The sequence below is a fragment of the Dasypus novemcinctus genome, chromosome 4 (assembly GCF_030445035.2).
Source record: "Dasypus novemcinctus isolate mDasNov1 chromosome 4, mDasNov1.1.hap2, whole genome shotgun sequence".
In the NCBI taxonomy this organism is placed as follows: domain Eukaryota; kingdom Metazoa; phylum Chordata; class Mammalia; order Cingulata; family Dasypodidae; genus Dasypus; species Dasypus novemcinctus.
In genome coordinates this window covers 2,945,813-2,959,885 of record NC_080676.1, presented here as the reverse complement: position 1 = coordinate 2,959,885, position 14,073 = coordinate 2,945,813, and the positions used below count along the sequence as shown (strand labels likewise).

Below are 14,073 nucleotides of genomic sequence, written 5' to 3'. Positions count from 1 at the left end.
TTTTTATTTCATTTTATTAACGTGGTATATTATGTTGACTAATTTTAAAATATTGAACTACCCTTATATTCTTGGGAAAAGTCCCATGTGATTATGGTGTATAATCCTTTTTGTTGTATAGTTGAATTCAATTTGCTAGAATTATGTTGCGGAATTTTGCATTTATATTCATAAGGGATATTGGTCTGTAATTTTCTTTCCTTGTGCTATCTTTATCTGGCTTTGTTATTAGGGTGATGTTGGTATCATAGAATAAAAATAAGAAAGTGTTCCCTCCCCTTCAGTTTTTTTTTTTTTTGGGGGGGGGAGAGTGAGCAGGATTGGTGTTAATTCTTGGAATATTTAGTAAAATTTACCAATGAAGCCATCTATCTGGTCCTGGGCTTTTCTTTGTTAAGAACGTTTTTGATTACTGATTGAATTTCTTGTTATTGAGATCTTCTGTTTCTTCTTGAGTCAGAGTGGGTAGTTTGTATGTTGCTAGGAATTTGTCCCATTTCATCTAGGTTGTCTAATTTGTTGATTTACAATTATTAATATCCTTTTCTAATCTTGTTTATTTCTGTAAGATTGGCAGTGTACCTCTCTTCATTTCTGACTTTTGTTTTTTACATTCTCTCTTTTTCTTTATCAGTCTAGCTAAAGGTTTGATCTTTTCAAAGAACCAACTTTGTTTCCGTGATTCTATTTTTTTTATTGTTCTTGCTGTTGTTCTCTGTTTCATTGATCTCTGCTCTAATATGTATTGTTTTTCTTTCCTACTGTTCACTTTGGGCTTGGTTTGCGCTTCTTTTATTCTATGTGCGAGGTTAGGTTATTGATTTGAGATTTTTCTTTTTTATTTATTTTATCATCATTTTAAAAAAGAATTAGTTCTTTTTTTTTTTTTTGAAGATTTATTTTATTTTTTATTTATTTCTTCCCACCCCCTTGTTGTTTGCATTTGCTCTGTCTGTTCATCTCCTTCTTTCTTTTAGGAGGAACTGGGTGTCCATCCCGGGACCTCTGATGTGGGAGGGAGGTGCCTAATTGCTTGAGCCACCTCTGCTCCCTGCTTTGCTCTGTCTCTCATTGTGGTTTTCCTTCCTGCATTTCTGTTGTGTCATCTTGCTGCATCACCTTGTGGCACCTGCTTGTTGTGCCATCTCCCTGTCTTCTTTAGGAGGCACTGGGATCTGAACCAGTGACCTCCCGTGTTGTAGACTGGAGCCCAGTCGCCTGAGCCACATCCACTTCCTAGATTTTTAAAAAATGTTATTAATTATTACTCTAAATTTCCCTCTGAGCATTGCCTTTTACTTCATCCCATAAGTTTTGGTATGTTGTATTCTTATTTTATTCTGCATTTGATATTTTCTAATTTCCCTTGTAATTTTTTTTTTGGACCCACTATTTTGTTTACAAGTATGTTGTTTAAGTTTTACGTATTTTGATTTTTCTAGATTTCCTTGTGTTCTTGGTTTCTAGCTTCATTCCTTTGATCAGAGAAGATTTTTTTTTCCTGATTGTAATCTTTAAAAATTTATAGAGACTTGTTTTGTGGCCTGACATATGGTCTATCCTAGAGAATGATCTGTGTGTACTTGAGAATGATGTGTATTCTGCTGTTATTTGGTGAAGTGTTCTATTAATGTCTGTAAGGTCTAGTTGGTTTACAGTATTATTGAAGTTCTCTATTTTCTTACTGATCTTCTTTCCAAATGTTCTATCTGTTATTGAAATTGTTGTATTTGAAGTCCCATTAAGATAGAACCATCTATCTCTTCCTTCAAATCTTCTGTTTCATATATTTTTGGGTTCAGTTTTTAGATGTGTGTATATTTATAATTGTTATATCTTGTGACTTGATCCTTTGTCAATACTTAGTGCACTTTGTCCTTTTTAACACTTTTTGATTTGAAGTCTTTTTTTCTAATATTAGGGTAGCCATCTTTATCACTTTTGATTACTATTTTAATGGATACTTTTCCCATGCTTTCACTTTCATCCTATGTATGTATTTGAATTTAAGGTGAATCTCTTATAAACAAAATATAGTTGAATCATGTTCTTTTTTAAATCCTGTACCCTTCCATCCTACCACCTTTATGTAGGTCTTTTTTTTTTTAAAGATTCATTTATTTATTTTTCTCCCCTCCACCCCCTACCCCCGGGTGCCTGTTCTTTTCTATTTGCTGCTGCTGCTTTGTCCGCTTCTGTTGTTGTCAGCGGCACAGGAATCTGTGTTTCTTTTTATTGCGTCATCTTGTTGTGTCATCTCTCTGTGTGGGCGGCACCATTCCTGGGCAGGGTGCACTTTCTTTTGCGCTGGGTGGCTCTCCTTATGGGGCACAGTCCTTGCACATGGGGCTCCCCTACGCGGGGGACACCCCTGTGTGGCAGGGCACTCCTTGCGCACATCAGCACTGCGCATGGGCCAGCTCCACACGGGTCAAGGAGGCCCGGGGTTTGAACCACAGACCTCCCATGTGGTAGACGGATGCCCTAACCACTGGGCCAAGTCCGCCGCCCTTTATGTAGTTCTTGTCACAAATTAAATATTTATACATTATGATTCCAAAATCATTGCTTTATGACTACTTTTTATACATTTGCATTTTACTTACTATAGGAAGTAAAATTTGGAATTATACACCAAAAGGTGCAGTATTACTGGCATTTATGTTTACCCATGCCATTACCCTTAGCAGAGATCTTTGTTTCTTCTTGAGGCTTCAGTCAATTGTCTGGTGTGTTTTCCTTTCAACCTCATCTTTCTTGTAGTCCTGGTCTAGTGGTGACAAACTCCCTCAGCTTTCATTTATCTGGGTATGTCTTAATATCTCCCTCATTTTTGAAAGACAGTTTTGCCCTGTATAGAATTCTTGGTTGGCAGGGTTTTCCTTTCAGCACTCTTTCCACTGCCTTCTTGGCTCCACAGTTTCCTATGAGAAATCCATATTTAATCTTTTTTTTTTTTTTAAGATTTATTTTTTATTTCTTTATCTTCTCCTCCCCCTCCCCATTGTCTACTTTCTTGTGTCCATTTGCTGTGTGTTCTTCTGTGTCTGCTTGCATTCTCAGCGGCACCGGGAATCTGTGTCTCTTTCTGTTGCATCATCTTGCTGCGTCAGCTCTCCATGTGTGTGGGCTTTTTTTTTTTCCGCACTCTTGGGCGGGCTTTTTTTTTTTCCGCACTGAGTGGCTCTCCTAGAGACTCGCACTCCTTGTGTGTGGGGCTCCCCTACACAGGGGACACCCCTGTGTGGCATGGCACATCTTGTGTGCGGCAGCACCTGTGTGGGCCAGCTCACCATATGGGCCAGAAGTTCCTGGGTTCGAATCCTGGACCTCCTGTATGGTAGGTGGATGCTCTTTCAGTTGAGCCACATCCGCTTCCCCATATTTAATCTCATGAGCCTCCTTTGTACACGACACATTGCTTCTCTCTTGCGGCTTTCAGAATTCTCTATTTTTGTCATTCAGCAATTTAATTATAATATCTTTCCATGTGTGTCTGATTTTATGTTGTTTGGAGATCATTGGACTTCTTGGATTTGACTGTTCATATTTTCCATTAAATGTGAGATGTTTCCAGTCACTATTTCTTCAGATGTTCTTTCTGCCTCATTCTTTCTTTTCCTCCTTGGACTCTCACAGTCTGTATTGGTGTGCTTCATGGTTTCCCACAGGACTCTCAGCTCTGTTCTCTTTTCTACATTTTTTTTCCCTTCTCAGACTGAATGATTCCAATTGTCTTATCTTCAGGTTCCCTGATTCTTTCCTCTGCCAGCTCTGATTTGCTGTGGAATCCTTATAAGGAATTTAAAATTTCTGTTGCTGTGGTTTTCAGCTGACCTTGGTTCCTTCTAAGTACTTGGAGCTTTTAAAAGTTAGGAGGTGCTGCTTTAGGAGGTGGTGAATTTCCTGTTTCTGGAAGTATGAAAACATAGGCTGGGAACATTCCTTTGTATACAGTTCCACTGTGAGAGTACGGTTCCTGGGTCCTTTCCATCAGCTACAGTTTTGCAGGTGAGATATTTCAGGGATTTTCTTATGAAGAGGGTGAGGTGGTAAATTTGGAAAAATTTAAATGTTAATGGCCTTCATAGATTGAATATCTAATTAAATGTATTTTAGAAGTTCATCTTCTCACTGCTAAGGATTTAGAGAAACATAATTAACCTTCCTGTACCTTCAAGTGTTTTATAGTGAAAACCAAGGAATGTTTGTTAATCTAGTTTCAGTCCTCTGTCATCATTGTAGCTCTAGTCAAAATTGTAGTCTCTGTGGGGATTTTAGTGCAGTTGATTAATTTAAGTTTGCATAATTTAAAAATTGCTTGAGTAGGCAATATAAGCACCTGTTACAAAATTCAAAAGCATAAAGCAATACAGTGAAAAATAATACCTCATATCATCCCCCAGCAATCCAGCCACCTAGTTCCTCTTCCCTGAGACAATCACTGTTACCCAGTTTTTGCCTCTCTTTCTATGGATAGTCTGCACATACCATAAGCATCTATATGTGTGTATCTTTTTTCTCTTTATGACAACACTTCTACTTTGCTGCAGTTTGCAGAGCACTGGGCAATTATCTTGGTAAAGTCTCTCTGTTCGTGTAGAGTTGCCCCCCTTCCTTTTTTCCCCTCAAATGACTATATCTTATATTATAATGTGCTGTGTATTGGTTTATTGATCAGTTACTATTAAAGGAAATTAAGGGAAGCGGGTGGGGCTCAAATGATAAGGCCTCCGCCTACCGTATGGGTGGACCCGGGTTCAATCCCTGGGGCCTCCTGGTGAAAAAGAACAGAAAGTGTGCTGTGCAATGAGCCAGGGCCCGTGTGGTGAACTGAGTGCCTGTGCTGTGAGCCAAGTGCCTACGTGGTGAACCAGGTGCCCACGTGGGTGCCCACGTGGGTGCCCGCGCATTTAGCTGAGTGCTCACCTGTGAGCTGAGTGCCCACGTGATGAGCCAGGTGCCCGTGCATTTAGCCAAGTGCCCACGTGTGAGTGCCTGCGTGGTAAACCAGTGCCCGTGTGGTGAGCCTAGTGCCTGCACAGCAAGCCAAGTGACCATGTGGTGAGCCAGTGCCTGCGCAAGTGAGCCACACAGCAAGATGATGGCGCAACAAAAGAGAGAAACGGGAGAGTCAAGGTGAAGCACAGCAGAGACCAGGAACTGAGGTGGCGCAGTTGACAGGGAACCTCTCTTCATATCAGAGGTCCCCAGGATCAAATCCCAGTGAGTACTAGAGGAGAAAGACGAGAAGAGAAGACAAAAAGAGAAATAGACACAGAAGATCACACAGCGAGTGGACATAGTAAAAACAGCAGGGTGGGGGGGGGGAGGGGAAGAAAATAGATAAACAAACAAAACTTAAAAAAATTTTTAAAAAAAAGATAAAGGAAATTGAGACCCATATTTGAGAAGGGACTTGCTTAAGATAGTAACAATAGGAACAGAGGAAAAAGAAGGGAGAGATAACCTGAAATGGACAAGCCACACAAAGAGCAGGGTCGACCTGGGCAAAGGTTTCTACACTACACCTGACTGGTGGCTCAGGATGCAGTCATGAACCTTGAGAAGAAGGCCCTAACAGCAAGCTCTAAAGCTTTATCAGAAACTCCCACCTCTTTTTTTTTTTTTTTTTTCAATTTTCCCAAACTATTGGCTTTCAAAGATCCCAAGACTATGTGGTATTTCAGTTCAGCGTTGTAGATTATTAGCATTAGTTTTCACACATCAGATCTTCTGCCAATAAAGTTGTTCTCCAGTGTTTACATGACTCTGTTTTGTCTTCCCAAACAGATTGTAGCGGTGTCTTATTCTTGACCTGTATGTTATATATGCTTTAGTGAGTGTCGTTAAATAACATAACATTGTGTTAATTGCATTTTGAGATAGGATGAGAACTTTGGTTTTGCTTCTCTTTCATAAGACTACAAACTCAATAAAGCAGTGGTTTAAACAGATAGTTTCTTCTGTACTCCCAAACATTCTTTCATATCCAGAGAAAACATGTAACTGTATCTATTAAGTATCAGTAGAGAGTGAAAAAGACAACTGAATGCAGCAGGATACCCCTTTACCCGCCTCTGTCCGTAGCCATCCTCTGGTTTAGGGAATTCTCCATCGTTGTCAGGAGGCTGTGCAGGGAGCTTGTCCAGATCTCCTTCAGCAGTTCCTGGGGAAGAGCCTGCTTGTGTCTCCTTCCGCCGGAGGTTTCTGTGAGAAAGGCAGCATTTCTTGTAATTTCAGAGAAATTAAAAGAACTATTTAAATTTGTATTGTCCATGTTTCAGCAGGAAATGGCTTTACTCATCAGCTGGCTTATTTGCAGTTGCTATTTGTTTCCAAGTAAGGGCAGATTACCAAAAATGTTTATTTTTTAAATTATTCAAATATTTATATTTTCTCTGCTTCCTTTTCTGAAATATTTTGGCTCATTCTGTTTTCTGGTAAACAGCTGCTTTTCAAATTTCCTTTGTTCAAGAAGACTATAAATGTTAGCTTTTGAACAGACCTGTTTCTTCAAAGGATGATTGAAAGTGAGATTTCTTATAGCTTGATACATGCCAACATAGAGAATATTTGACTTTAATAATTGGCCATATCTCCTCTGACCCCAGATACGGCAATTTTAAAATTTATATCCTGAAGATTCCAGAAGGAGAAGGGAATGATTTTCTCCATGCCTTGCATGCTAAGACTCCTTCAAAAGAGAGCGGGCAGAGGGCAGGCTTCCATGCTTTCACACTCTGTATTCCTCCAGGTTGCTGTTACGGCCGCAGGATTTGCCTTCTCAGCATTTTACTTTGGCACTTCTCCCATGCCCCGACTACCCAGCTCCACTCACAAGCTCATTTCCCTTCTTCCCACCCTTTTCCTTACCCCCTTGCCACACTGAGATACTGGGGTGCAGTCTTGTCTCCCCTTCCTCTGAGGAATGCAGTTAGGACCTTGACCCATTTGTGGGCCCCTCCCCCGCCCTGCCAATTCTCTGTTTTCCTAGGGGTCCTGATCCCTGTCTCACCTGTGGTGGGAGGAACGTGAGTGTCCCTGGCTCTCCAGGCCATCAGCCTTATTTACCACGTCCTTAGAGCCAGGTTGTGAGTCACAAGCGGAAAGCTGCTTGCTATGGTTGCATCTTTCTGTGCATCTGTCCACTCATTCTCTAATTAATTAATTCTTTCATTTACTCATCCATCGGAGGATGCTGTGCTAGATGCTGAGCGTACCAAAGGAGGAGATGTTGCCTGGGTATTTGCCAGTGGTTATCTCAGTTTAGTGGGGGAGTCATATTAACAGGTAACATGCAATCCCGTGATCACAGAGAGCACTAAGGGGTAAAGAGTCCAGAGCATTGATGCAGGTGTCGGTCACAGTACTTAAGGATAGCCTTCCTGAAATGGGGATGGTTGATCTGGGTCTTAAAGGTTGAACAGAAATTTGCCTGGGGGAAGAGGGAGGGAAGAACATTCCAGATAGAATCAAAGGACTGTGTAAAGGGCTACTCATAGCAAGTCCTGAGGAATAGAAAAATGTTAAGTGAGACATGAGTTTAGAGTATTAGGGGTAGTGGGAGGAAAGAGCAAAGTAATGGATGACTTGGAAAGCAGGTTGAGGCCAGGTTACGAAGAGTTATATATGATAACCAGAGTAATTTGTTCTGCTGGCAATGGGCAGCCACTCAGAGGATTTTAAGCTGCTTTGGCTTCTAGGAAGATAATTATGGCTACACTCTGTGTTTGTGTGTGCACGTGCACGCGCGCACGTGAGTGTACCTGAGTGGGTTAAGACAGGAGGTAGATAGAGTACTGGGGTGCTATTAATACTAATTCATGGGGGAAATAAAGGGCCTAGACCAGGGCTGTGGTATAGAGTTAGTGAACAGAGAGACCTTCTGTGATAGAATTGCCAGTATTAGTTATTTGGTTGTGAGGGTTTTGGATAATCACTAGATTTGTGGTCTGAGAGATTGGGTGAGTGACTTTGCCATTAACTGAGGCCCAGAATAAAGAAGGCAGAGAAAGTTTGGAGTAAGATAATAAGTTTGGCTTTGAATCTGCTAGATTTGAGGGCTGTGGGTAGATTTGTTTAGTAGGTAATTGAACATATGGGAGAGATTAAAAGATAAAGGACAGAGAGAGACCATTTGATGGTATAAGATTCCACCAGTGGTGAAAGAGACTAAAACTTGGTGTACTAGTAGAAAAGAGTTTATCATTTGGCAAGGAGAATGGACCTTTCCTTGGACTGGAGTGCAAAGGATGGGTGCTCTAGTAGATATTTTGGTGCTAAAAAGGAAGGTAGAAGGAGTTCTTATTTGCTAGCTGACAGGGAGAGAGCATTTGTTTGAGAGTGAGGAAGTGGGAGGGCAGCAGGTGCTGCAGTGAGGTGCTGTGAGATTTGGAGTGAGAAAATGGGTGGGTGAGGAAGGGATCCTGAGCAGGACTAAGGTCCTAGCCTCAAACTGGGGGCTGTCATTGCATGAGGGCATCCTTCTCTCCCAGGATGTGATTTCCTCCAACAATGTTGGGCAGCAGGATAGGGCAAGTCTCTAAGGATGTGGAGGAGGGAGTGAACCCTCTGAGGGTGCTGATATGACTGTGTCAATAATCATTGTCTTCTCTGGGACACACACTGAGTAATGGAAAGTGAAATCAGGTGATCACAGCTGGCCTTAGAGAGGAGGAAGGTAGCTTAATGGGCTATTGTAGCCTAGCTGTAAGCACATTCTCTCACTCACAGTAGTGTCTCATAAATCTTGCTGACCTGGACTAGTGGAGACAAAAAATTAGTTTTGTAGGAATTAGAGCTGGATGTCAGCGACTGTGATGGGGTCCTTGCATTTGTTTTGGTTATGGAGCAGTTCTTTAGTGTGGTGTACGGAGACACTGAATACTGAATATTGAAGCCTGCAAGGATGACCTGAGAAAACCCCGTGTCTTTTCTTGATATCTTCGGCATAGCCAGTATAGGTAAAAGGTGTGAGTTTCAGAGTGTAGGGGATTTTGCATGAGGAAGGGATGTCTGGAAAGAAGCTTATGATCCTGTAAGAACGCTGACTTCACAGTCCAGGGCCGGGCTTTGTAGGAGGTAGACGATACACAGGAGAAGGGAGGAGTGGATAATCTCCAGGGAAAGTCTGCTTGGGGAAAAAGGTGGGGAAGACATTTGTGAAGAGGCTGAGAGTTTGGAGGGTGTTTAGAATAGTGGGGTTCCGAGATGGGGGACAGAACAGAAGGGCGACAACAGTGTCCTTGCAGGGTGCAAGAGGCGGTGGGCTGATGCTTATGGGGAAGTGCAGAGTGGCCATGGGGCAGCCACACTGAGTGCCGCAGTAACTGCTGATTCCACTGAGGTCTGTGTTTTCTGGAGGGGACCAGTGCCAGACTGACAGGTGTGATGTATTAATTATCCTACTTGACCCTGGTAAAGTGTTATTTTCATTTTACAAAAACTGAAGCTCCGAAAAGGATCACTTTGGTTCCATCTAGTCTTGCTGACTGTGCTAATTTCTTTTGTGGACTTGCCCTTCCAGTATTTCGTGGTGAGAGAGAGTATGGATCAAGGGATATAGCTAGTGCGTTCTCTGTGAATCTTGCTCATCAGCCCTCCCACACACACACTTGTTTGGCTGTAGCTTTCTAGCCCCTCTCGGTGGCAGTGATGCTATTAGTTCTAGGGGGAGAGGGAATACCCTTCAACACTTGTCTGTACCTATCTTCACTGCAAACAAATAGTTAATATTTGCATATTCCTACAATGTTTAAGCACTGGGACTTTCAGATAGATTGTGAAAGGAGAAACCCAGAGGGGAAACGGAAGTCATTGGGTTGAGCCCTTCTTATCCATAGGTAACATCCCCTGCCCAGCCAGGGCCCAGCACCACCCCTTCCTTCATAGTCCTGATTGATACTCTTTCCTTTCATCTGTATTATTTCATTGGCTCCATTAGCATATAAACATATTTAAATCTCTTCCATTAAAAAAAAAAACAGAAAACTTGATCCTCCCTGCCTCCCAGCTACTGCCTGTCTCCCATTCTTTCTAGTAAAGTTTCTTAAAGAATGAAACTTTTTTCCTCAGTTCTTTCCCAAGCCACTGCCGGACGGCTTCTACCAATCCCAGCCTTTCACCAAAACTGTCCTTGAGACCTTTGAATGGGAGAAGACAGCAGTGAGCAGACAAAGAGGAACTTTAAAAACGAGGCCTCACTGAAGGTCCTGAAGTCGCAGCCTTTCTGAACATTGGCCATTGCTTTGCAGTTTGAGCTGCTTCTCCATAAATCTCTCTCTGTAGGAACAGAGCTGTATTTGTTTATTGATGCTGTTTGGTTCTTTTAAGCCACATTGGGTTGCTAGGTTTTTTGTTTGTTTGTTTTTTGAGGTATTGGGTCCAGGGATCGAACCCTTGACCTTGTATGAGGGAAGCCAGAGCTTCGCTGCTGAGCCACATTGGCTCCCCTGAGTTGGTTTTTTCATTTGTTTGCTTGTTGTTTGTTTTTGTTTTTAGAAGGTACCGGAACCGAACTGGGACCTCCCATGTGGGAAGTAGACATTCAACTGCTTGAGCCCCATCTGCCCCTAGGCTAATTATTTTCATAGATACTGTAGGTATTCTAGGGACATCTTACTGGTCACCTCTCTTGCCTTCTGCCTCTGAATTGCTAGAGAACCTAGAGGTTAGATAGGATCCAGATGTGAATTTTCTTAATGGTGAAAGCTGAGTTGGAGAATGTGACTTACCTGTCTGTGAGAAATTTGTGCTTTGGAATCTGTGCACTGAGTAGGTCTGCAAAGCAGACTTTCACTAGTCAGTGACATATAGGCTCTCCCAGTTTAGCTTTTACCATCCAGAGGGGATATCTGTAAATTACATATTTCAACTCCTTGGCTCTTCACATCTAGCTCTCCATGACTTCTGTGCCATTGGTTGCATTGTCCTCGGCAGGTTTTCTGTATCCTAGATGGCAGATTTTGTAGGAGAGTAGTGCTGCTGTTCTGTGTTTATGATAGAGGATGGCTTACTGAGTTAAATTGTATCCAGTTGAAAACTCCTTTAGGATTGTTTCTGGCAGTATGGATATATTTATTTATTTTTTATAGCTAGGTTATTTTTCATTCGAAGGGCTCATTCACTGTCAGTGACGTCAAACTGTTAGTGTCCTTTCTGTTATCACAGATCTAGTTTCTTTTTATTTTATAGGTTGAATATAAGCTGGGATTTCAAGTAGACAATTTTGTGGCTATGGACATGCCCCAGGTCAACATTTCTGTACAGGGGGAAGTTCCACGCACTTTATCAGGTGAGTATCAGTCCTCAAAGGTCTTTCCAACTGTGTCCCCTCCATTCCCAAAAGAGCATTTTAACTGCTGATGTGTGGTCTGTCTTTCTCGATGGACATAAGTAATTTTTGTAAATACTGAGTATTAGCTCCATGTTCTTCAACCTCTAGAACTGCCTCTGCTCAGCTCTTCCTTGTCTCTTTTCTGGACTGCTGGCAGTGGCCTCCGCATGGATTCCTGTGTGCTCTAATTCCCTTTTGATTATTTCCCACCCTGTGGCCTGGCTGATGATTGCATACTCACGCCTGACCATGTCAAGCCTATGAGTACCCCTCACCTCTGTCACCTGAATACATTCAGACTTCTCAGGTGGTGCACTGGAGGTCTTACCGTTTGCCCCTGCCTGCCTGTCTAGCCTCGTTGCTGTTCTTGCCTGACCTTTGCAGTGTGCAGCAGTTCTGATATTCACCTTTGCACGTACTGATCTCTGTATTTGGAACCATCTTCCTCATTTCTGCTTGTGAACACCTATTCATTCTACTCATTCTGTCAGGCTCAAAATCTGTACTATCCTTTTTCTGCCTCTGCCTCTCCCTCTAATTGATAACTCTTTTTCTGTTCTTTCTGTCCCATAGTACCTTGTATTTCACTGTTTTGAACTGATCTTGTCGTCCTGTAATTCTTTGTGTTGGTCTCTCCCTGCTGGGCTTTGAACACCCTGAGGGCGGGAGCTCTGTCATTTCCAGCTCTTTACCATTTGCCCAGAATAGCATCTAGGACAGGATGGGCACTCAGTACACAACTGTAGTCACACCAACAGAACTACTTTTAAAAACCAACCTTTTGAACAAGTTGGGAAATTTTGAGAAAATGGGTAGTTTTAAAATGGAAAGTATAAGCCACAATAATGTTCTGCAGTTTTTTTCTCACAGTCCTAATCATTGTTAGTGATGTTCATTGATCTAAGCTTAAGAAAGTAATGTTTAGTTAAATTTTAGGCATTACTAAAGACATTCAGAAATGCTCAGCTCTTGTACACGTATAGGTGGTAGAATGATTTATTTTAAATTTGTAGAAAAAGTATCTAAAACTCAAAGATTGAAAAAAACTGCACACTAATGCCTATTTTCTCATTGCCGCAGATATTGATTAAAGCCAATTTCTATTTAGAAAAGTGTTTTTGTATTCATAGTTGAAGATTTATTAGATTCATTTACAGATTTATATTTGATCTCTTCATTAAGAGCAATCATAATTGCATTTTGGTAATGAATTGTTTTTCCTATTTATCAAATCATTTTTTAATTTTCATTGCTAAAGTGGCTGCTAACATAGCAGAGTTTGCCTAATTCTTAGCTTTAGGTTATGCTAATAGTAGGACTTATGAGGCATAGTGATACATCAAAAATCATGAGCAAAAGTTGAAAATAATCATCTCTTCATTGTGTCTTGGTTGGTTCTTTAACTCTAATTTGTGTGTGTGTGTGTATATATATAAAATGAACAGTACTTAATGGCTAAAGATGTGGTAGTCTGAAGATAAATTCTCTGAAAGTTTCCCTGGAATGGGGATATATTTTTAGTTTTAATGCAGCAAAATCATTTAATCATCTAAAATATTTAATAGAACCATTTGGGGGCACTGATGTTGAGTTTTTAAAATACTAAATTTTTTGTTTTATTTTATTTTTTTAAACAGTGTTTCGGGTCGAGCTTTCCTGTACTGGCAAAGTAGATTCTGAGGTTATGATACTAATGCAACTCAACTTGACAGTAAATTCTTCAAAAAATTTTACAGTCTTAAATTTTAAACGAAGGAAAATGTGCTACAAAAGTAAGAAATTTATTTACCAAAATGTGGGTTTTATATAGATGTCAGAAGGTCAAAAAATAGATTTTGTCATCTTTTTTTTTTTTTACAGATTTAATTTATTATCATATCTTAGATATAGTTGGAAGTGAGAGAAGAAAAAGCAATAACAGATGAAATTTCTTGATAATCCCCAGATTGCTTATAGTCAGAATTCTCATTCAGGCCCCACTTATTTCCTGCTTTCTCAAAATCTTTCATCAGAATTGCTAGAATGTTTTCCATTAGGAATGTGACATACTACTAAAGTAGCAGAAGAGGTAAAGGAACCAGGTAAATCTGATAGGAGCTCCTGAGTAACTGAGTGTTAACTGCATTTCCTTTATAAAATTAACTTTCGTCCAAGAGCATGGCCCTGGGTTGGGATCACATCTGTGTTCTTTGAAGAATGTTGAAATAAGTTACTTGATCCCTCTACGTCTCAATTTTTCTGTCTGTAAAATGGGCATACCTGCTACAGGTATTTTGTTTTTTTTAAAGATTAATTGAATGTAGCCTAACACTTGAGATACCTTATGTAGATACTTAATAAATGTAGATATGTAGAAACTTAAATATTAACTTATCTGTACTCAGGAAATTATAGTGGATATTGGGTATGAAAGTGTTCCAGCACATTTGGTCATATAAAAAGGAAATTTAGAGTTTTCCTTTAACCCAGTCACTTTAAATTCCAGAGAGGTAAAATGACATGAATTTACAAGTTTGCACAAATAGTTAGTGTTTAAGGTAGGAAAAAAAAATCCTAAGCTTATTGAGTGTTTACTAAGTTCCAGGTACCTTATGTGCATTAAACTATTTAATCCTTTCAGTAACCCTGTCATTAGGTTCTTTCGTTATCTCCATTTTCATGTGGGAAACTGAAACTTAGAGAATCTAATTTGCCAAGGTCAGACAACTAAATGGTATAGCTGTCTTGTTCTTAGC

General features: G+C 40.6%; 1 protein-coding gene across 2 annotated transcripts in view; it reads left to right on the top strand.

Moving 5' to 3' along the window:
- RYK (receptor like tyrosine kinase) overlaps positions 1-14,073 on the top strand; it is a 96,710-nt gene that overhangs the window by 37,252 nt on the left and 45,385 nt on the right. For both annotated transcript variants that reach the window (XM_004477114.4, XM_058294981.1), the window contains exons 3-4: positions 11,197-11,296; positions 12,976-13,110. In XM_004477114.4, coding sequence (XP_004477171.3) covers positions 11,197-11,296; positions 12,976-13,110 — 235 coding nt within the window. The remainder of the gene's footprint in view (positions 1-11,196; positions 11,297-12,975; positions 13,111-14,073) is intronic.